At 43.8% G+C, this 23247-nt stretch overlaps 1 protein-coding gene across 3 annotated transcripts in view; it reads left to right on the forward strand.

The window, feature by feature from the left end:
- The window catches only part of ROR2 (receptor tyrosine kinase like orphan receptor 2), a 236237-nt gene that overhangs the window by 157762 nt on the left and 55228 nt on the right, over window positions 1–23247 (forward strand). For all 3 annotated transcript variants that reach the window (XR_001500898.3, NM_001105464.2, XM_024996003.2), the window contains 1 exon segment: window positions 22871–22948. Coding sequence is in view for 2 of the 3 variants with exons in the window: in NM_001105464.2 (NP_001098934.2) it covers window positions 22871–22948 (78 nt within the window). In the remaining variant the exon portion in view is untranslated.

The raw sequence follows: 23247 nt of genomic DNA on the forward strand, positions 1-23247 counted from the left end.
TTATGTTCGCCTTTGGCTATTGTGAATAATGCTCCTGTGAACACAAGTGTACAAATGTCTCTTCAAGACCCTGCTTTCAGCAGTGGAATTGCTGGTTTGTATGGCAATCTTAATGTTGTATGGCAGTTTTTTGAGGAACTGCCGTATTGTTTTCCATAGCAGCAGTACCATTTTACATTCCCACCAACAGGGCACAAGGATGCCGATTTCTCACATCCTCACCAAAAATTGTTATATTCTATTAAGAATGTAATATTGCTGTATTCTCATGGTTTTTGCTTGCATTTCTGTCATGATTAGTGATCGTTGAATGTGCTTGTTGGCCATGTGTATATCTTCTTTGGAGAAATGCCTATTTTTGTTCTTTGTGATTTTCTGGTAAGTTCCTTTAATTCTTCATGAGTCAGCATTGCTACATGGCCCTGGAATGCCCTGTGCGTTCTTCCTGGAGTCATTGCTCCTGGTGGTTCCTTCGCCTCCCCAGTGGTCAGGGAAACCAAGAAAACCTCGCATTCTTTCCACCTGGGCTCTCCTGGCCCATATTGCCCACTCGGGCTGGATTCAGTCCATTTCCCATGGGCGAAAGGAGAGGTGTTTCTGGTGCTATTTAATGTTCTGCGCCCGTCCGTCTCTACGGCCCCTCTCCCTTCTCTTTCTTTGCCAAGCCCCGTAGTTGAAGTTGACTGTATTTTAATGGCCTTTGACGAAGCTCTACTGCAGAAAGTGCTGCCCTTACACCCTTGGGCTAACCCTTGGGCTAAAAACAGTGGTGCCTCTCAAAGTAGTTTCTTCTGCCCACCAGTGAGACTAGGCAGGGGTCTCAAACTCAAAATGTCTGTGGGGCTCCAGTATAATGTAAATGCCAATTGGGTGCTCCACCTAAAACCTTCCAAATTAAGGGAAGGTGTATTTGTGGTGGGCATCACTGACCAATCAAAGGACCTGGTGACAGCTGCTAGTCTTAACCTCGCTTACCTAAAAGGGTGCCCTGGGCCACAGCCTGTCTGCCTGGAAGCCAAGACCTCATTGCTCACAGTGGCCCACACACCAGCAGTATCACTTTGCCTGGAAGCTGTTAGGAATGCAAAATCGTGGGCCCCACCCCACAGAGTCAGAATCTGCACTTAACAAGCTCTTTGGGTGGTTTGTGTGCTTGTTAAAGTGTGAGAGGGCTGGTCCAAAGGGATTACCTCAGAGTAGACACTCAGGGCTCCTGGCTGCTACCCAGAGAATGGATAGCAAAAACCTGTCTACAAATGTTCTTCACAGCTTTATTTGAAATAGTTCAGAATTGGTAGTAGTGGATGCCCTTCAGTGAATGAATGGATAAACCAACTGTGGCCCATTTATGCCATGGAATACGTGCTCAGTCGTGTCTGACTCTCTGATCCCATGGACTGTAGCCCGCCAGGCTCCTCTGTTCATGGAATTTTCCAGGCAAGAGTACTGGAGAGGGTTGCCATTTCCTACTCTAGGAGATCTTTCTGACCCGGGAATCAAACCCATGTCTTTTCAGTCTCCTGCATTGGCAGGTGAATTCTTTACCACTGCACCATCTGATAAGCTCCATACCATGTAATACTATTTTGCAATAAAGAAGAAATAATTAACTCTATAGGCATCACATTAGATAACTCTCACAGGGATCCTGTTGACTGAAAGAGCCAGTATCAAAAAGTTATGTAGGGAAGGAAAAAAATGTATACTCTCTTAGGTTCTGTGACTGGGGCCTGGGAATCAAACTGACAAAAGGAAACAGGAGAAAAGTCATACTGACTTTATTGATGTTGATGTTTTTATATGCATGACAGCATCACAGAAGAAAAGTGAAAATCGACAGATGTGATTTGGCTTGGGTGCTTATGTACCGTGTAAACAAAGAGCAATAAATTGTGGATACATGATTAGACAAAGGAAAGAGGTTGGGGCTTTTTAAGGATTGTAGACCATGAGAAAGTGACTAGGAAATATATTGTGGGAAAATAATGGTAGGTAAGGGTTATTTAGTAAGCTTTGGTTATGCAGATTCATCTTGGTGCTATCTGTATATGTGGTGATAAGGGTTCTTCCCTTCCTGGTCTAAGAGATGGGGACACCTTCAAGAAGCAAAATTTATGTGCTGCTTTTAGGCAGATGGAGGAGGGCAGAGAGCTATTCCTGTCTCTGCTGTTTCTCAGTTATCTTCAGCTCAAAATAATTATGCCAGAGTGGTGCATTTGGGAGTGACAGGTGCTAATCCCCAGTGACATACTGTGTGATTCCATTTTATCTCAAAAAGATAAAGCTACAGTTAAGAAGAAAAAAGTCAGTATGTGGTGTGTGCAGTGGTGCATCTGCATGTGTGTGTGTGTGTGTGTGTGTGTGTGTGTGTGTATGGTGTGGTGTGGGTGTGACTGTAGAGGGAGAGCATGAAAAGAATTTTTTGAGTGATGAAACTCTTCTATATGTTGATTAGAATTATGGTGAAATTGGTTATGATTGTGGTGAAATTAGTCTATTTCCTGTGTTAAAAAGCATAGATCTGTATACCAAAGGATAAAACAAAAGTCAATGACAATGTAAAAAAATGAAAACCCAGTGCTTCAGTGAATAACCACGTCCACATATCATTTCACGCATATGTGAGTTCATTTTGTAGGGACACATTTCATAGAGGTGGGATGGTTGGGTCCAGGGGTGTGCCTTTGTAGATGTTGGATCCAGCTCATGGTCCTGTGTGGAATTTGGCACAGTTACATGCCTGCCGCCGTATCTCCACCATCCCAGAGCCAGGCCTGGTCATCGTGTGATCCAGCCTCACGGTCTTCGCCAGGTGATGGGAAAAACAACTATAGTTTTTAAACGTCAGATGACCTCTGTTTTGTGAGCTGTTCACAGGCCAGTGACACAGAAGTGGGCCGACATAAGCTGGGATGGTTTCTATGGCAAGGGTTTTTGCACTTGACCTTCATATCACCTGAAAGAACTTCTTCAGCAGCCTGTCAGCAGCCATAGTTTTGTTCTTCTCATGTACTTGTCATTCAGGACTTGGTGGTGGAGTCCCAAGGCCCTGCCCCTTAGGCCTTGGCCACAGTCCACCTGTCAACAGGTAAGATAGCTTCAGGGATTTTGGACCAATCACAGCAGGCTTGGAGTTAAGCCTTCTTTTTCGAGTTCATCTTTTTCTAACCCTCCTGCATCTCACAGGGGGCCTCTCCTCTGACAGTTTTCAGGTTGGCCTATTTTCCCCTCCAGTGCCTTCCCCAGCAGATAAGGCCTCTTCTCCCTGTGTGAGGTAGCAGTGTGGCTTGGGAGAGCATTGTTTCTGTCCTCAACAAGGAGAATGAACCCACTCCAGGAGAGTTGCTGTCATTTTCCCTCATGAAAACTGCCTTCTAGACTTTCTCAGGGTCTCTCCTATTTCACTTCCCCTTTTAGCACAAGGCTTTGGGGACAGTCCGGTCCAAAAGGAGCTTGGAAAGAAGATAACCTGAAAGCTTTTCAGGCCACGCCCAGCCCCCTGCCCTGCGAATCTTACCTGTGGGTTGGTTTCTGTGTTCAAATCATCCTCAGTGTCTTCAGGGAACATACACTGGGGGGCAGGGCTGCGTGGGGACCGCAAGACTCCCCGACCTCCCCTATGGGATGCATCTGTGCTCAGTACACTTGTCATAGATTCCAGGGCCCAGTTTATCTAAAGTCTTCCATGCTTCACGTTCTTTATGCATGAAAGCACTGGTGGGAGGGGCGGTGAGGCAGGTGGGGTTAAATTATGCAGTTTTCTGTGTGAGAGTCACCTGTGCTGCTGGTGTGCAGAGTTCCAGGAGCCACTTCATTGATGCCTTGGCCTGACATCTGCATTTTTGCCAGTCTTTACCCTCCAGGAGGGAGAGTTTCCAGACCTTACTCCCATTGACTTTTACGTGGTGTTAGATTTGGCATCTGTTTTGGTGCATATTTTAAATGGGGCTGTGGCCCATTATGAGCTCCTTGCTGTTGGCAAGCCAGTGCACATAGAAGAATGGCTTGTTTGCATAAATAATGAGTCTCTTTGGAAACATAGCTGTGAACTTTACTGTGGCCTAGTAACTAAACGTAAAACCAGCTGGGAAAGGTTTGCCGGTTTGAGGGTGTATGTTGGAGTCGGTGTGTCCACACTGTGACCCCTGGCCCTTGACCTCCTTCCACATCTCCTTCATGGTCCAGCCTTTGTTTCATTCTCACTGATCTTCCTTCTGTTTCATGTTGCATTTTTATTACAGTGGGGAGACACAGGAAGGTGAGACTGTGAAGTTTCTCCTGCCCTTGTGGAAGGGCATGTGTTTCCTCCAATAGTTCAAAGATCTAAGTAACTCAATTCTGTCTCCCTCCAGCCAGCAACACTCTCCCCACCTTTCTTTGTAAATCTAGCGGGGGTGCCAAGAGGGGGATGGCCTATGGGTGCTGAACAACACACTGACGATGGCAGTGTCTGCAATGATGTCACTCTGAGAAGCCAAACTTATGAGAAGCAAACAGAAACATGCTAGTGTCACTGAGAAGGAGAGTGAGGCCCAAGATTTGTCCTGCCCATTCCTTCCCTTCTCAGTTGCCACCTCTTTCTCCTGACGGATCCCAAGTCAGGAACACCTGGGGCTGGGTACTGGTGCTATGTACTGGATGCTGGGTGTTGGTGCTGAGTACTGATGCTGAGTGATAGTGCTGGGTACTGATACTGGGTGTTGGTGCTAGGTACTGGTGCCTGTGTGGGCCCTAGTGGTCATGGGGCCATTCCACATAGGAAGGGGCTATGACCTTGGCCTAGAAGGCATTCACAATGGCCTAAAGGCCTTGCTGGCATCAGGAGCATCTCCCAACTGAGTTGGAAGAGGAGGAAGAATTAGAAAAGGGGGGACAGTTGGAAAAAAGCATAAACATTTATTAACCTCTGTGTAAGGTGTGCAAAGAGAAGAATGGCATGGATCTCGTCAAATTGGCACCCCATGAAGTGAAGCTTCTTTACTGCCATCCTGTATTTGGGGAGATGGAGATGCCCGTGGGCCATTTCTCTTGCCCCCAGTACAAAGTTCATAAGTAGCAGAGGCAGGATTTGCATGGGCGTCTGACTGTAAGGTCAGGCTTTTCTGAATCAGCACCACCTTTTGAGGGCTCAGTTTCTATACTGGAATTGGGACAAGGATGAACATGGCTGAATGAGGTTTTATCTAAATTTTATCTCAACTCGCAGGCTTGCTGACCTGAAACTGAGAACCTGCAGGAAAGGTAGGTAGTCTGGAGTCAAGCAGAGTTTCTCAACATCACACAGTTGGTGTTTGTTGTTGTTGTTGTTCAGTCACTCAGACCTGTCCGAGTGTTTGAGACCCCATGGACTGCAGCACACCAGGCTTCCCTGTCCTTTACCATCTCCTGGAGCTTGCTCAAACTAATGTCCATTGAGTTGATGATGCTGTCCAACCATCTCATCCTCTGTCATCCCCTTCTCCTCCTGGTTGGTATTTGGGGCTTAGTAATTCTTCATCCTGAGGGTCGCTTTATGCATTGAAGATGTTCAACAGAACCCTGGTCTTGATCCCCTAGATGCCAAGAGTGCCCCCCACCTGGAGTCTGACAGGCTAAAACGACTCCACTTGTTGCCAGATGTCCCCTGGGGGGGAAATTCTTTTTATCCATTGAGAACCATTAAAGTAAAGGAAAGGACTTCCCAGGTGGCACTAGTGGCAAAGAATCCACCAGTGCCTGAGGTACAAGAGATACAGATTCGATTCCTGAGTTGGGAAGATCCCCTAAAGGAAATAGCAACCCACTCCAGTGTTCTTGCCTGGGAATCCCATGGACAAAGGAGCCTGGCCAGCTATAGTCCATGTGGTCACAAACAGTTGGACATGACTGAGCAACTGAGCAGAGGAGAAAGAGAGTAAAGGAAAGATACCTTTGGAAGGGTGGAAAGGGAATTGGGATAAGAAACAGAAAAGGGGTTCATTATAACTTCTATTAACTTTCACATATCAGAACCAAACAAAAAGGAAAAATACAAAATTAATGTGAGAGAAGGGAAAGGAGAGGAAGGATGGGAAGGATGTGTGTGTGTGTGCATTTGAGAAAGAGAGAGATTGGAATTAACCTTTTAACTTGGTTATTGTGTTTGAAAACTTCTTCATAAGCAGATTTCCCACAAAAAAGGTGTTTTGTTCATGTGTACCTGTGGATAAGCAGGGAGGGGATTTTATTTCCTTTGGGTGGTCATCTGTCATTCCTGCATCCCAAAGTCCACCTTTGATACTTTATAGGCAGAAATAGGATTTCCTCTGAGTTATGCTTGAGGAAAGTAGAACACAGGACTAGAAGATTTGATTGGAGGCATATTGTGCTACCATTTTCCTGGACAAGGAATGAGAGCCAGGCACATCAACCCCTGTCCATGTGCCCGGGGATGTGTCAGCCCACATTGTTCTCTTCATCAGGTCACATTTTCCTTCGAATCCAATGGTTTAAGGTTACTGAGAGTGTAAAAAAGGTGAGGATGGAGCCACAGGGATCCCCTGAGCCCCAGAGTCACTTGTGTGTGTCTGTTTCCTTGGCGTCGTATGTGTGTACTTTCAAATGTGTTTTTGTGATAATTGACAGAGAGAGAGGTTCCCGGGTGTTGTTTGGTTGTTAAAGCAAAAGTGCTTTAAAATAGCAAACTGAGGGCACACCTGCAGCCTCAAGAGACAGAAAAGGCAAGTCACCCCCACGGTAATTACCCATGACAGTATTCCATGATTGATTAGTTTAGGGCTTCTGGCTGTGAAAATAAAAAAGCCTCAAAGGAAAGCCTGAAACAACCATGATTTATGAGTTTAAGAGTCTCAATTAGGTAAAACAAAGTATTGAAAAATGTCCCTTTTTATAGGGGCAGGGGAAGTAAGTAGTGTCTGGTGATATAATTGTAACTTAATTCTTTCAGCAAATTTTTTTCTTTAGAAGAGAAGCTTAGAAAAGACAAGGACTTTAATTTACTGAAAAGAATCACAGTTGGCAATTATGTGCATTTTTTATAACTACTCACAATGGTTTATATTGCTTTCATCTGTTCAATATTAATACTACAATACTGTGAAATACAAATGTTGATGTTGCAGAATCCTTGCTTTTTCATTGAAGACATCAGACATCATACAATTGTATCTACTGCAGTGGAAGATATTCAGGAAATAGAATATAAAGACTCTTATCTTAAAACTGTTTCAAATGCATGGGAGAGGGGCATGCAGGGAAATTCTAAACACAGCTTCATCTCTTTCTGTGCAGTAGGTATTTTGTTATATACGTTGTTGAACTGTTAACATTCTTTAAAAAAAAAAAAAAGAATTTCCAAGGTGAATTATTTTGTTTTACTCTTAAAAAAAAAAAAAAATCAAGGAACCCCAGGTGGCTCAATGGTAAAGACCGCTCCTACCAATGCAGGAGACATGAGTTCAATCCATGGGTCAGGAAGATCCCCTGGAGGAGGAAATGGTAACCCACTCCAATATCCTTGCCTGGAAAATCCCATGGACAGAGGAGCCTGGTGGGCTACAAATCCATGGGGTGGCAAAGAGTTGGACACGACTGAGTGACTGAGCATTCACACACAAAAATTTAGGTTTTTTTTTTTTTTCGAACAGGAAAAAGCTGAATGTTCTAAAACAATTGAGACACAGGTTTACTTTGTCCCCCACTAAAAGTGATCTGTTTCTTATGTAGCTTTAGCAGTTCTAAATAGCCCAAGTTGTGTGTGATCAGGAGTGGCTGTGTATAGTCCTAATCTTGCTTTGCTCTTGAAAAAGTTGGCTTAAAGCTCAACATTCTGAAAAATAAGATCATGGCATATGGTCCCGTCACTTCATGGCAAATATATGGGGAAACAGTGGAAACAATGGCTGACTTTATTTTTCTGGGCTCCAATATCACTGCAGATGGTGATTGCAGCCATGAAATTAAAAGATGCTTACTCCTTGGAAGGAAAGTTTTGACCATGTGTACCTGTGGATAAGCAGGGAGGGGATTTTATTTTCTTTGGGTGGTTATCTGTCATTCCTGCATCCCAAAGTCCACCTTTGATACTTTATAGGCAGAAATAGGATTTCCTCTGAGTTATGCTTGAGGAAAGTAGAAAATAGGACTAGAAGATATGATTGGAGACATATTATGCTACCATTTTCCTGGACAAGGAATGAGAGCCAGGTACATCAACCCACAACCAACCTAGACAGCATAGTAAAAAGCAGAGACATTACTTTGCCAACAAAGGTCCATCTAGTCAAGGCTATGGTTTTTCCAGTGGTCATGTATGGATGTGAGAGTTGGACTGTGAAGAAAGCTGAGTGCTGATGAATTGATGCTTTTGAACCCTGGTGTTGGAGAAGACTTTTGAGAGTCCCTTGGACTATAAGGAGATCCAACCAGTCCATTCTAAAGGAGATCAGTTCTGGGTGTTCATTGGAAGTACTGATGCTGAAGCTGAAACTCCAGTACTTTGGCCACCTCATGCAGAGTTGACTCATTGGAAAAGACTCTGATGCTGGGAGGGATTGGGGGCAGGAGGAGAAGGGGACGACAGAGGATGAGATGGTTGGATGGCAACACCGACTCGATGGACGTGGGTTTGGGTAGACTCTGGGAGTTGGTGATGGACAGGGAGGCCTGGCATGCTGTGGTTCATGGGGTCGCAAAGAGCCGGACATGACTGAGCGACTGAACTAAACTGAACTGAATTCAAAAGTAAATACTTTGCTCCAGCATTAGTCTTTTTGCCTCTCTTCTTTGAACTATTATTTCATACAAATTTCATCTTTATGTGTTTTAAGTCCATTGACATAGTTTTATGATTATAGTTTTATGCAGTAATCTTTTAAAACAAATAGAAGAAAAGAGTTATAAATAAAAAATATGTTTATATTGTCTTGCACAGTGTCTGTGTAGTTACCTTTCTGGTACTGTTTTATTTCCTTGTATAAATTAGAATTCTTTCCAATGTTGTTTTATTTCATTTCCATGACTCCCTTTACTATTTCTTGTAGAGCAATCTGCTCATAACAGATTTTTTCTTTTGTTGTTATTTATTTGGAAGTGACCTAAATTCTTCATTTTTGAAGAAGAGTTTAGCTAGACATAGAATTCTTGGCTGATGGTGTTTTTTCCCCTGACATTTTAAGTATGTCATCACACTGGATTTCTGATGAGAAATCAGCTGTTAATCTTCTTGAGAATTCCATGTACATGATCAGACACTTCTCTTGCTGTTTTCAATATTCTTTGTTTTTCAACAGTTTGGTTATCATATGTCTAATTGTGGATATTGTAGACCTACCTACATTTCCTTGAGTTTTTTAAGTGTACTTTTAATCAAATTTGATAGGTTTTTGGTTATTATTTCTTGGTATTTTTTCTTTCTTTTCTCCTTCTGGACTCCCATTATGTATGTGTTAGTACTTTTGATAGTGTCCCACAAGTCTCTTAGCCACTGTGATTTTTCTTCATTTGCTTTATCTTCCTCTTCTCAGACTGTTTAGTCTCTCTCCTAATAAACTGTCTTCCAGTTCACTGATTTTTTTCTTCTATCCACTCAAATCTGTTGTTGAGCCCACCTAGTGAATTTCAGTTATTGTATTTTAAACTGTAGAGTTAATTTTTGAGTCTTTTAATTCCCGTGATTTTATTGATATTCTCTGTTTGCTGAGATAAAGTTGTTGTAATTTCTGTTACTTCTTTAGTTATTCTTTTCTTTACTTCTTTGAATATATTTATAGTTGTATTAACCCCTCAGGGACCCCATTTTCTGTTGGGTGTTTTTCTTTGTTTCCTATGTATGTGGCATATTTCCCTATTTCCTCACATGTCTTTTTAGTTCTTTGTTTTAAATTTGTCATTTTAGATAATATTTCAACAGCTCTGTTAGCAAATTCCTTAAATCTATCAAAGTTTTTTTGTTGTTGCTGTCATTTTGTTTTGGTTTCATTTTGGATGTTTTTAGTGTTTTTTATTTTATTGCTGTTGTTGCTAAGTCGATTCAGTCATGTCTGACTCTGTGCAACCCCATAGACAGCAGCCCACCAGTCTCCCCCATCCCTGGGATTCTCCAGGCAAGGACACTGGAGTGGGTTGCCATTTCCTTCTCCAATGCATGGCAGTGAAAAGTGAGAGTGAAGTCGCTCAGTCATGTCCGACTCTTAGCGACCCCATGGACTGCAGCCCACCAGGCTCCTCCGTCCATGGGTTTTTCCAGGCAAGAGTACTGGAGTGGGGTGCCATTGCCTTCTCTGATACTATTCGTTTATTTAGTGGTTTTCCTTTGCTAATTCTGAGGTTTCTATATTTCCTTTGATGTATAAACACTGAATTATCTATCATCTTTAAGTTACTTTTAAAACCATTTTATTGAGGTATGTATGATTGGCATTCAAAAAGCTGTGCATATTTAATGTATATGAGTTGATAAATTTGAAGATAAGTATATGCCCTTGAAACCATAACCACAATCTGTGCCATAAACATGTCTATCTTCTCCACAGGCTTCCTCTCTCTCTCTTTATATATTGTTGTTATTATTGTTGTGGTTATAATTATTGTTATTTTGTGTGTGTGGTAAGAACACTTAACATAAGGTCTCCTACATCTTTAAGGCCTGATTCCTAGGGATGACATCCAAGTAAGTATATTTGTGTGATCAACCACTCATTGATCATGAGATTTTCTTGCACCTTTTGCCAAGGGGATCCTGTGAGAAGGCATGCCATCTAACATCAGCCTTAGCTGTCACTTCTTGATTGCATTGGCGACAAGAGACTGGTGTCATCTCCATTCCCAGGTCTTTCTTGGGCATGTGCATAGCCTTCCATATGAGCATGACCTTTTCAATCCTGGAAATACATTGGCACGTTTAAAGTTCCCTGAGGTCCTCTACTTCTGGATTTCCATTTAAATTCTGGGCTGGGCTAAAGTTTACTGCAGTTGTAGTCACAGCATTAGGCAGCTGAGGGGTTGCCAGCAGTTTGTTGTTGTTTGGGTAATGCCCCAGGGATAGCACCACCTGCCACCCTCCCCACGTCCCCAGCCCAGCCCAGCTCTGAGTCAAACCTAGAGATTTCCCAGGGTGCTGCAAGTCTAGACAAATTAGTGCCTCTAGGATGGCACTTTTAACAGAGCTTCAAAAGCTTCAGTTCTGCCGGCCACCTGCAGGGCTGCTGGGGAGGGAAGGAAGATGGTCACATCCCACATTAAACCAGCACAACCCTGCTGTCTTGGCAAGGGTCTGCCATTTCTCTTGAATAGATGATTTTTCAGCTTGTTCCGTGACTCTGGTGCATTATTTGAGTTCTTAAATGGTTGGTTTTAGTCATTTTGCCTATATTTTTGTTGTTTGAGAGGGAAAGTGAGTTCATCAATATCCTCACACCACCATTCTGAAAATTTATTCTCTAGTATGTCCCCCATGAGTCTGGCCTCTTCACTTAGCTGGATGTATGTGAGATGCACCCATTGTGAGGTGTGTATCAGCAGTTGATCCTTTCTATGGTTGAGTAGATGGTTTTAAAATTGTAAAAGATTCTTTTCAATTCATTGGAGTGTAAAGATGTATGCTGCTGCTGCTGCTAAGTTGCTTCAGTCATGTCCGACTCTGTGCGACCCCATAGACGGCAGCCCACCAGGCTCCCCCGTCCCTGGGATTCCCCAGGCAAGAAGACTGGAGGGGGTTGCCATTTCCTTCTCCAATGCATGAAAATGAAAAGTGAAAGTGAAGTTGTTTAGTCGTGTCCGACTCTTCGAGATGCCATGGACTGCAGCCCACCAGGCTCCTCCGTCCTTGAGATTTTCCAGGCAAGAGTACTGGAGTGGGCTGCCATTGCCTTCTCTGTAAAGATGTATATGCACATTCGAAAGAGTGTGTCATCAGAGAGGTTATGGAATATGGGCCTGGTGGCGCTCCTTGGGGCATTGCCAGCAATCTCAGGTTTGGGGTCCACTGAACAGGGCAGTGTTCATTAGTGGTTTGGAGGACCAGATCTTACAGCCTGTCCCGGGGGAGCAGAGTTACAGCACCGTTGTCTGCCTCTGGGAAAAGGAGCTGACAGGATGCAGGAAGAGGCTCTGGTGCAGTGCGCACTGCCCATACCTGGAACAGCTATGAGCTCCATTCTTCAAAATGTGAGGTAAAACTCAGGACTCTCCTGACACCTGAGCATGATGGTCCCAGGACACAGCAGTGTTTCTTTACTTCTCACATGGTCATAAAGAGCCTCGTGCAGGCCAGAGTTCCAAATCGTGGACACCAGACGGTCTCCCAGAGGCTCCCAGCATGGAGGCCACCCTCTTCTGATATGAGACATACATGGACAGCTTTCAATAAGAGCTTCCAAGGGAGGTCTTGTTTATGAGCAAACCCTGGAGCAGAGGAAGTAATCAGGGAGTTAGAGAGAGGCCCGGGGAAGAGTTTTCCAGGCAGAGGGAAAAATAAATACAAACCTCAGAGGGAGAAGGGGCTGAGACTGTTGCCGAGAGAGTGAAGGGGAAAGGAGTTGAGGTGAGGTCAGGAGTGTGTGTGTGTGTGTGTGTGTGTGTGTATGCAGGCACACACATGCCCTTGTGGAGTGACTGGAGAAGGGGCTCTGGCTGCTCCTCTGGGGGATGTGAAGGTGCTGGAGTTGTTGAGCATGGAAGCATGCATTCATTCATTCATCACATGAGCAACCACTGGGTGTGCTCCAGGGGCTGGGGAGAGAGCAGTGAGCAGACAGGCAGAACCTCCTGCTCTCAGGATGAGGAAATGGAATCAAACCATTGAACTGATCATCATCTCTTGGAAATGCTAAGGGGGAAAGAAAGATGGGAAGCAGGGTAAGTAGCAGGATTGTGTACATAAATGTGAAGGGAAGTGTTTGGCATGTTGAATAGGGTGTCCTTTCTTCCTGACCATCAACCCCAATGTAACCAGTCTTCTCACCTCCATCATTACAGATGCCTCTCTGCCCGTTTATGAATGTGGAATAAGTGGGATCTCACAATGCAAGATATTTTGAATATGTATCTTCTTCTACTCACCCTTTTGCCTTGCTATCACAGGCCATAGTGTTTGATGCTCTGTTTACAGGTCAAGTGTTTCTGCTGCATAGACAGCAGTGGAAGGGGAGAATGGACCCACGGAGGTCTGGGGGAGGGCAGTCTGTGATCCAGCAGGATCAGAGCTGCTGGGACTGTGTGTGACCAGGGAGGGTGAGAGCATCACATTCTGATGCATTTTGAAGACAGAGCCTAAATAGTGTTTCTTGATGGATTGCATGTAGGGTAAGAGAGGGAAAGGAGTCAGAGATAACCAGGATGTGTGGCCTTAGCCCATGAAAGGGTGGAGCCAGAGTTTAGGCAGGCTGGTGACTGCAGGGGAGTCATACCAGGTGACTTCTGGTGACTGGTCTGTGGAGGAAAGCTGCATTTGTGTTTTGACAAGCTAAGCATGATGTGTCTATTAGATGTATAAGTGGAGATGCAAGCAAGCCATCCCGTTTCTGAGCCTGGTTTTCCATGGAGAGGTCCAGCCAGGAAAGGTGCACTGAGAAGTTGTGGGCATTTGGCTGTCATTTGAAGTCACGTCACTAACGGGACAGGTACAGAAAGAGGGGGAAGCTTTCGCAGGCCCAGCTCAGGGGCACTCCAGCATTTACAGGGCCAGAGACGAGGAGACACTTGCAAGAGGGACTGAGGCAGGAGGGGATCCAAACATGGAAAGTCAAGTGAAGGGAGTTGTGAGAATGCTGTGCATCATGCAAAGTGGGCAGCCCTGTGTAAAAGCTGAGCAGCGTCCTTACCAAAAATGGTCAGACGACTGCTCTACATCCTACCACGGCATTCCCTCTGGGCCTGCCATGCCGCTCTTTGGGAAGAGTGATGGTGGTATAAATATTATGAGAAAGAAGGAATGCCAGCCTGAGAGGGAGGGATCTGGTAAGATGCCACAGCTGCTGCTGGAAACTTTGGGGAGATGAAGCTCAGAGGACAGCAGTGTCTTCAGCTGACGTCTATTTGAGGGCAGCCACAGGGAGACACCTTCAAAATGAAAGAGTTGGGGTGCTAGTCATTAGCAGGTTGTTGGCAGGTCCCTCCAGCATGTGGGTAAGCCCACACCCAGCCCCTCTGTACTTAGTCCAGGTCCCCTGTTTATTCTTTCTTGTTGAGGCTTTCTCTGCTCCATGCAATTGCAAAAATCACTTTCAAGTCATCTTTAATTATAAAGATATTATTAATTATTGAAGATAAATAGCACTGCCCGTTATGAATTGAATTGTGTCCCCCTCAAAATAGATATAATGAAATCCTAACTCCCAGTATTTCAAAATGTGACCTTATTTGGAAATAGTTCTTTATGGAGGTATTCAATTTCAAATGAGGTCACTAGAGTGGGCCCGCACCCACTGTGACTGGGGTATGCACACAGAGGGAAGACCATGTGAAGACACAGGGAGAAGTTGGCCATCTACAAGCCAGAGAGAGAGGCTGTAGGAGAAACAACCCTGCCAACAGTTTGCTGTTGGACTTCTGGCCTCCAGAACAGTTGTCTGAGCCACCCAAGCTGTGACACTTTGTTGGAGCAGCCCTAACAAACTCATATATGGGCTACCTTTACAAAAATTCACTGCTGCCATCTTTGATTATAACAGATGTGCATCCTTGTTTGTTTCTATGAACTCAAAGTGTTCACTGCCAACAAAACCTCTGCTTTCAATTATGCCAACTGGTTGACTTGCTCTGGGGATGAGAACAGCCTTTGGCCACGTAGGTATTGAAGGTATTGAAGTGTTAGTTGCTTGTGCTTGCTTGTGCTTAGTGTCCACCTATTTGCAACCCCATGGGCTGTAGCCCACCAGCCTCCTCTGTCCATGGAATCCTCCAGGCAAGAATACAGGACTGAGTTGCCTTCCTGATCCCAGGAAGATCCTGGGATCAAACCTAAGCCTCCTGCATTACAGGCAGATTCTTTACCATCTGAGCCACCAAGGAAGCCCCTCTGGACACATCCTGAACACAAATTCCTGGCTGAAAGAGGGTGCTACAAACCTTTGGAACCGTTTCCCTATGGGTCTCATTCACTGCACCATGAGATTTCTCCAGACAACCGTGGGTTCCAAGGCTGCTAGACCTGCAGCACAGGAGTTTAACTCTCCTGAAGCAAACAGAAAATAACCTCCAGCATTATCATGGGATAATACACAGTCTCTTTTTCTATAAATTTTTTTTTAATCTTTTCCCTCCTACCTTTAATTAAACACCGTCTAGAGGTTCGAGATGAAAAAAAAAAAAAAATTCCTGTGTGCATGGGAATAACTGATACTCCAAACAGTCTTCTGTAAAACCAAATGGAAACAATGAGCTTGGAGTACTTACCTGGCATTTCTGCTGGCTCCCTTTGTGCAAGTTTTGCTGCAGTAACAAGCAGGAATATCACTGGATTAGGGGCTTGTGTCGTAGTGAAGGGTGTTGGGGTCTCACCCTCCCAATCACATATGTTGTGGGTGGAGGCTCCTGGCTTCCCAGCCCCATGCCACCATGGCCAGGGGTTGCAGGTGTTGGGAAAGAGAGAAGATCAATGAAAGGACCCAATTCAGCCTCCTGAGCAGCTTCATCCCTACTTTAACCAGCTATTCACTTGGGCCTTGACAGTGGGACCTTTGTTGAGGGTTCTGGGGGGCTGTCTGTGACAGAGGTAGAAAAAGCATTATGACAGCAATATTGGAGGGAATTGGGTCTGTGCCTGGATCATTTGGGAGGGGTTGATATTTTTGCTGTAGAAGTAGAATCACAGCAAAGGTTAAATTGGTGAGAGGCACTGCTTACTCCATTTTCAGGCTGTTGGATTTAACTTTGTATTTCCACAGCAGAGTTAGGTCTGCCCTTTAAGGAATGTAGACACAGAGGCTAATATTTACTCAATTTGCAGTTCAAAATAATGAAATGAAAAATTGCAAACTGTTAAGACGATTGCTGATTATGTACTGGCAGCTCACCTTGGATGCTGTGTGGTTTTCTAGCTGGCCGTTGAGACACACGGTATAACATTTTATTGAGTACATTCCCAGAAACATTATCGAGTCTCTTTACTGTGGACATACTTTCTCTGGCCCAGTTCCCAGGCTAATGGACTCACCTTTTAGGATTTTATACTCTGCTCCTTTCCAGTTATTAGTTCTTTTTCCTTAACTGTTGCATTTCCAGCGTCACGGATGTTTTTGATTTGACGTGTTGCTGAGCTAAGTGATTGTTCTGGAACACACGATGAACATTTCCAGTTGCCAGTGGATATACTGACTTCTCACGCAGCACAACTCATCATAAAATGCATGCTTGCCCTTCCGGAGGCACCCAGCATGCCACACCGTCTTCCTTCCAGGCTGTGGTCCTTTGCCCGTGTGCCCTTGACTGCTTGCTGTTCGTTCTCATATTCTGGAAATTATACCTTCATTTAGGATGACCAAATCCAAAAATGCCAAGCTTTGGTGAATGAAATACCCTCTCTAATTAAAAGGAGACTGCTTTGAAGTTGTCCAAATAGGCCAGAGACTGCATCTAATTAAATCACAAGGAGTGTACTGATTCAGATGAACAGGTTAGAGATTAATGAATGAATAATCTGAATAACAAAACATTTTTTTAAAGAGAAACACAAATCAAAAGCAGAGTAGCACATGGACTCAAATCTAAGAGTGTGAGTTGAATGTCATTAGTAAATTCTCTCTTAATCGTGTCTCTGCTCTTAATGAGGTAGCCATGGTACAATACCAGAAAGGAGCCTGGAAATCAGGACAGACCCACTTGTACTTTGTGGATCTGAATTTCTTTTATGTTACTGATGCCTTAAATCAAGATGTCATTTCAGTGGACCCTGTTGAGAGGTCTGCAGAAGATCCTGTTTGTCTGGGGCACAGTTTCTGATTACTCAGAATTTGTACATGTTTGGGGCTGGGTGTGCATATCCAGCTGTCGAAGGGCTGTGGGAAACCTTGACTTCTTAACAAGCCCAGCGACATCAACAATGCATCCTTTCATATGGTCCTTCTGAGGAAACCAGTTGGTTCAGCCCTGAATATATAGGACATTAATAAGTGCTGCTAAGAACACACGCCAAGTACTAGGTTAGGAGCTGATATCACCATGCCATGACAATTTACATACAGTTTAGCTCAAAACCCTACATACTCAAAAGTGATTTAGTTGCTGAACATTCCCTGGCATGCTACTGAATCTTTGAACAACCTGTATCAGATCCTGTGAATCTGTGTTGTATTTTGTTCACATGGTTAGTGCTTATGCCTGTCTTGCACCATTAAGGCCACTTGGAAATAAGATCTTTCTTACAGCTCTTCTTTTAAAAAAATGTTTTTAATTATTTTATTTATTTATTTAATTTGTTTTATTTTTGCTGTGTCTTTATTGCTGCTCAGGCTTTTTTGTAGTTGCAGTGAGTGGGGCTACCCTCTAGTTGCAGAATGTGGGCTTCTCATTGTGGTGGCCTCTCTTGTTCCATAGGACGTTCTCTAGGGCATGCAGGCTTCAGTAGTCGTGGCTCCCGGGCTCTAGAGCACAGGCTCGGTAGTTGTGGCACACGGGCTTAGTTGCTCCTCGGCATGTGGGATCTTCCTGGATCAGGGATTGAACTCGTGTCTCCTGCATTGGCAGGTGGATCCTTTACTACTGAGCCACCAGGGAAGAGCCCCCCTTACAGCTCTTCTTTACTTGTGAGCCTTGGTTAAGAGCTTGACCAATGTGATGGGATGTATAATTGTTCCTCAAAAAACTTTTTACTGTGTGAAGGTAGGTCAAGAGTTTACATATTCCTCACACTCTGTCCCCTCTTAATATTAAATCTTAGTGTGGTACATTTGTCACAGCAGATGTGCCAAGATCAACACATCGTTGTTGTTGTCATTTAGTCACTAAGTCGTGTCTGACTGTTTTGTGACAGCGCGGACTTAGCCTGCCAGGCTCCTCTGTCCATACATTATTCTTTACTAAAATCCATACTGTTCGTCTTTCTTTGAACTTTACCTGGAATCCTTTTTCTATTCTAGGATCCCACCCTGGTTACCACATTGTAGTCAGTCTTTGCTCTAAGCTTCAAAGTGTAGTTTAAAAAAAACATTTTATTTATTTATGAATTTGTATTTTTTTAGGCTGTGCTCTGTGGCATGTGGGATCTTAGTTCTCCAACCAGGGACTGAATCCGTGCTCCCTGTATTGGGAGCACAGAGTCGTAACCACTGGACCACCAAGGAAGTCCCTAAAGTATAATTTTGACCTGGATCAAACTATACACTTAATGTATCATTGCAAGGCAATGAGTCACAGTTAATTTTTTTTCATATTAAATACTCTCCTTTCTTCAAACATCAAAAAACCAATAAGGAGCCAATAAATCACCACTACCTGATTGATGAGATCAAAGATTTGAGTTTTCCAGTAGCTTTACATTGTTTTGCTGGTTTTTTTTTTTTTTTTTAGATGAAGTTCACTCATGTCCAATGGAAAAAGTTAGAGCATCCACATTCTTAATGGACATGTGTGGCCTTAGTAGCGTGGCTTTTAGTATTTACCAGAATGAAGGACCTGTAATTTGCCTTGAGGAGTAACCTCATTTCAGAAAACAATAATTAAGTCCTGAGGAGTTAGGGCAGCTGAGTCCTCCCAGAACTTTTGCTCTCTTTAGGCCTTCCCCATCTTCAGTTAGCCAGTTGGGGGAAAGCATACCAGCACCCGGTAAATCCAAGGGGGACTTTGTATAAAGAAGCTCTCAGGACAGCCATGTGGAAGGCATGACTTGACTCACCACCTTGGACCAGTCGCTGCCTGAACTGGACTGGCAGTGATTGCCAAGGTGGGTCATGGGATGAAGAAGGAGAATAGAAGTCCTTTGTCCAGTCTTGGTGACCTGGAGAAGAACGTGCTAGCCGGGGAGAAGCAGTGGCCCCTAAACGCGAGGTGGAGAAATGCTTCCTTTGTCCTTGTCATGAGCTGTGTCTTTCTGCAGCAGGAATGTGAACGTGTGCTGGCTTCTTCTCAGTGAGACTCTCAGCTCCTAAACCATCACATCTGTGGACCAGTAGTCCTGGTTCTCTGGCTTTTCATTAGTTCTCTGTCTTTTATCCATTAGTCATTGCTGTGTCTCCATGCATCCTCCACATCCTGTCTACTTAGGCAGCCAAAACTTTCCCACAGGGTCTGGGCAGTGGTCTGATGTGCTGATGTAGCATTTAAAGGCCTTTGCTAATCACCTAGTGCAATGTGCTTCTCTCCAGCATTTTTTTTTCCTTTTCTTTTTGGGCATGACATTTAAAAAATCTAATGAAATTAATGTTTGTTCAAAGAGCCACATATGATATCATTCCATTTATATGAAGTGGCCCCAGTACTAAATCCATAAAGACAAAAAAACAAGTTAGTGGTTACAGGGTCTGGGAGAGGTGAGATTGGTGGGGGAGACTGCTAATGGAAATAAGCTTTCTTTTGGAGGTAATAAAATATTGCAGAATTACATAGTGGAGATTGTTGAACAACCCAATATTAAAAACCACTCAATTGGCAGACTTTAAAATGCTAAAATTTGTGATATATGAATTATTTCAATTAAAGACTTGGTGCTTGTTCATTGTACAGATGTTGAAAAAGAAAATAAAAGAGGACTTTTAAATTACTATATAATTTCATGTAACTAATAGTGGGTGACAGTTTTTATTGTTTCTGTTTTTGTGTTTGTCTCATTTTTTTTTCCTTTGGTTGTTCTTGACCCTTTTTGGGCCAGGAAAATTCCTCTTGGAATCTGCTGAGACACTAGACCCTGTTCTCACTTGTTGGAGGTGCAGCATCTCGAATAAGGATAGCCATTCTACAGTGTAGGAGAATGATGATTTTTTGTATATATATAAAACTAGGTCTACTTCGGACTGTAAATGGTGCCCTTATGTCTCAGTTAGGAAGCAACAACAGGGCCTAGTTTTCCTGGAACTTAAGGCCTCAATTCTAAGGACCGCAATGACTGGATATTGTGAATTTATTCACACATTTGACTTGCAGAGGAAATGTGCTAGAGCTCAGGCTCTGCACACTTTCACATCTAAGTCCCAAAGACTGGGGTCCCTGATATTAGCCTTGAAAATTAGTGAATTTTACCTGTTTTTCCAAATATGTAGATGATACTCTTTTGCTTAAATATCCAAACTAAATTTTACCTAGAGTAAATCTTAAGGCTGAAAGAAACTAAAAATCAATTCCCAGGGAAGGTACTGATCAGTGCAACATATTCAGGGAGAATCTCAGCATTTCTAATTTCAAAAGGGACTTTGCATGTCTCTGTGTGTGTGTGTGGGTGGTGGTGGTGGGGGGGATGACATCTGCTCATGAGTCAACAGAAGCGTTTGTATCACCTCCGGCTCTTCTCCCATGAAGAGTGTGCATGTCCACACCCCCAGCTCAGAGGAACACGAAAATACTTATGCTTCCAAATTGAAAGCTGCCTTGGAAGAGCTGGGGCTCTTTTGCACAGTGGAATTGGGCTAATGTGCTTATTTTTCTACAGAGTATGTATTTATTTGACTGTTTCACACCATTTGTCAATTTCTAAGCAGTTAATAATTTTTATTCCTCTTTCAGATGTGTGTATATAGTACAAGTGTGTTTGATTTCCTGTGGTCTCTCTACATTTAAACAGTGCTGAGTGATGGTATGTGTAACATGCCAATTTAAAATTTCAAACCCAAACTGAACCACATTGATTGGCCTGTACGGCTTATGCTTGTCTCTGTCCTGCAGCCCTGAATTCTGTCTGGGTTTCAGTCTTCACTAGAGATGCAGCAGCTGATATCCTCTAGCTGTTTACAGTCCCTTGAGGAGAATTAAAATATATGCAACTATTGATTCAGGGGATGATGTGATTGCCATAGGAGAGGTGTATGGTTCAGGGGATAGTTTTAGAGAATAAAGTTGTTACTTCTGAAAGGTTGATCAAGGATGTTTTATGAAAGATGGTGTGAATGTGTGACTTCTGACACGTGGGTAAGTTTGGACTAGCAGTGACAGAAAGAAGGAATCTTCCGTAACTGAATGAAAAGCCATGAGCCCGTTTCAGAAATAATCTCCCCTCTTGGTTGCTTGGAATTGGGCCTGAATTCTAAGGGCGTTGCAAGCTGATGTTGTTACCTCGCAAGTCCTGGGATTTAGGAACAAGTGGGCAGAGAAGATCAACTGAGACACATGGGTACCCGTGAGTGTAAACTGGCCAGTGTTTGTTGAGCTAAATAATTTAAAGCATCTTGTGTACCTGACTTCTGTCTGAAAATCACTTGTACTCCGCTTTTAGGTCTCCAGATTTTTGAGTAAGGCCTCATCTTAAGGGTTGGCAGAGGGGGTTCCTGAAGTGTCTCGGTGTTTTGTTATGCATGCTCCCTCTCATTTAAGGGAGGCATGCATAAATGCTCGCTCTCATTTAAGGGAGACAAGTTGGGTGGCCCAATATTGAATTATAAACTACCTTTTTTATAATAATTTTTTTTAATTTTTGTGGTAAATACACAAAATTTATCATCTTAACCATTATTAAATGCACAATTCAGTGGCATCAAGTACATTCACCTTGTTGTACAAGCATCACCAATATCCATCTTTAGAACTTTCTCGTCTTACCAAAATGAAACTCTGTCCATATCAAACACTTAACTGCCCATTCTGCCTCCTCCAGCAACCTGTACCCAGTATTCTACATTCTGTCTATGAATTTGACTACTCTATTTGTTTTTCTGTGTCCATCTCACTCAGAATAACCCACCCATGTTGCAGTATGTATCGGGGTTTTCTCCCTTCTAAGCTGCATCATTTGCCATCACATGTGTGTCCCGCTCTTTGATACTGTCAAGCCAGATTCATCCAGATGTGTTGGCAGAGTCACCCTGACAACATATGGCTTCACCATTTCTACCCCCATCCCCCACCTCCAACCAGTGGGACCCCAGTCAAGGCCAAGGTATGGGGTGGAAGTCTTCAAAGCAAACTGCACTGGGATATTAAGAAAGGACTATATGAGGCCCCGAACGGTTTCTAGGTCATCAGTCACACCTACCCATCCCTCCTGGCATCTCAGGACAGGGGACCCATGAGTTTGTGCTGTACTCTCACTTGAGCAGACCAGCTCTGCTCTTGCCCTTGGTGTTTATGACTCTGGGGTGACTGCTTCTGCTGACACTGTCTCTGAGGGAGTGAGGTTACTATTGCCATAAAGATGAGAAACTTCTGTCTTTATGCTTATTGGGTAGATCAGTTCTTGGCTGTTGGCTGCTAATGAGTCTGGGGGCTGGGGTGGGCAAGAGGGAATGAGCTGCTGAAGAAACTCTCCAAATCTGAATTTATTCAGAATTATAACAGGCCTATATCTGAAGGACCACTTGCTGACTCTGGCTCCAGAAGTGTTTAATTTTGCCAGCTGGTGTTTTAATCTTTCTTTTTCCCAAAATGAAACTTGGGCCACATGTTTGCTTCCTTCATGCCTGCTGTAAAGCATTTGCATTTTGCCTGGGATTGCAGAATGATTGCAAAATTGCAGGAATCACTTTTGCTTTTGGGCCAAATCTGATGCTACAAAAGCCCTGTGAATGTTACTGAAACACCTTATCCCTCTACTGCTGCTGCTGCTAAGTTGCTTCAGTCGTGTCTGACTCTGTGCAACCCCATAGACGGCAGCCCACCAGGCTCCACCGCCCCTGGGATTCTCCAGGCAAGAACACTCTAGGTGTACTATAAACATCGGGCAGTTTTGCTAAAACACTATTGTCTTTGCATGAAAAGCAGAATAAAGCCCTGAAGAGAAATCTCATTAATGTGTGTGCTATGCTCTTTTGCCCAGGGCAAGCGGAAGTTCCTGACTCAAGTGACCCTTTGGGACAACTGGATGGACATGACAGCCCTGTTCCAACTCTGAAAGGTAAACCGTGAAGTGTTCTTTGAATGCAAGCATTTGAATGTGTTTTCAGAGTACCATGCAGAGTGACTCACTGTGCCACTCTGCTCAAGGCTTGGCCTGCTGAAATGGATGGTCAGGGTCTCCCATGGCCCAGTGCTGCCCCATGGGTGGGTGTAAAGCTGAATTCCACCTCTGTACTCCAACACTGAATCATATCTCAGAGACAGGGTTTGGGGTGAAGTAGATAAGAATAACTTTATTGCTTTGCCAGGCAAAGGGGGCCACAGCAGGCTAATGTCCTCAAGACTACGTGTCCCAAC

This window comes from Bos taurus, chromosome 8, assembly GCF_002263795.3.
Source record: "Bos taurus isolate L1 Dominette 01449 registration number 42190680 breed Hereford chromosome 8, ARS-UCD2.0, whole genome shotgun sequence".
Lineage (NCBI taxonomy): Eukaryota > Metazoa > Chordata > Mammalia > Artiodactyla > Bovidae > Bos > Bos taurus.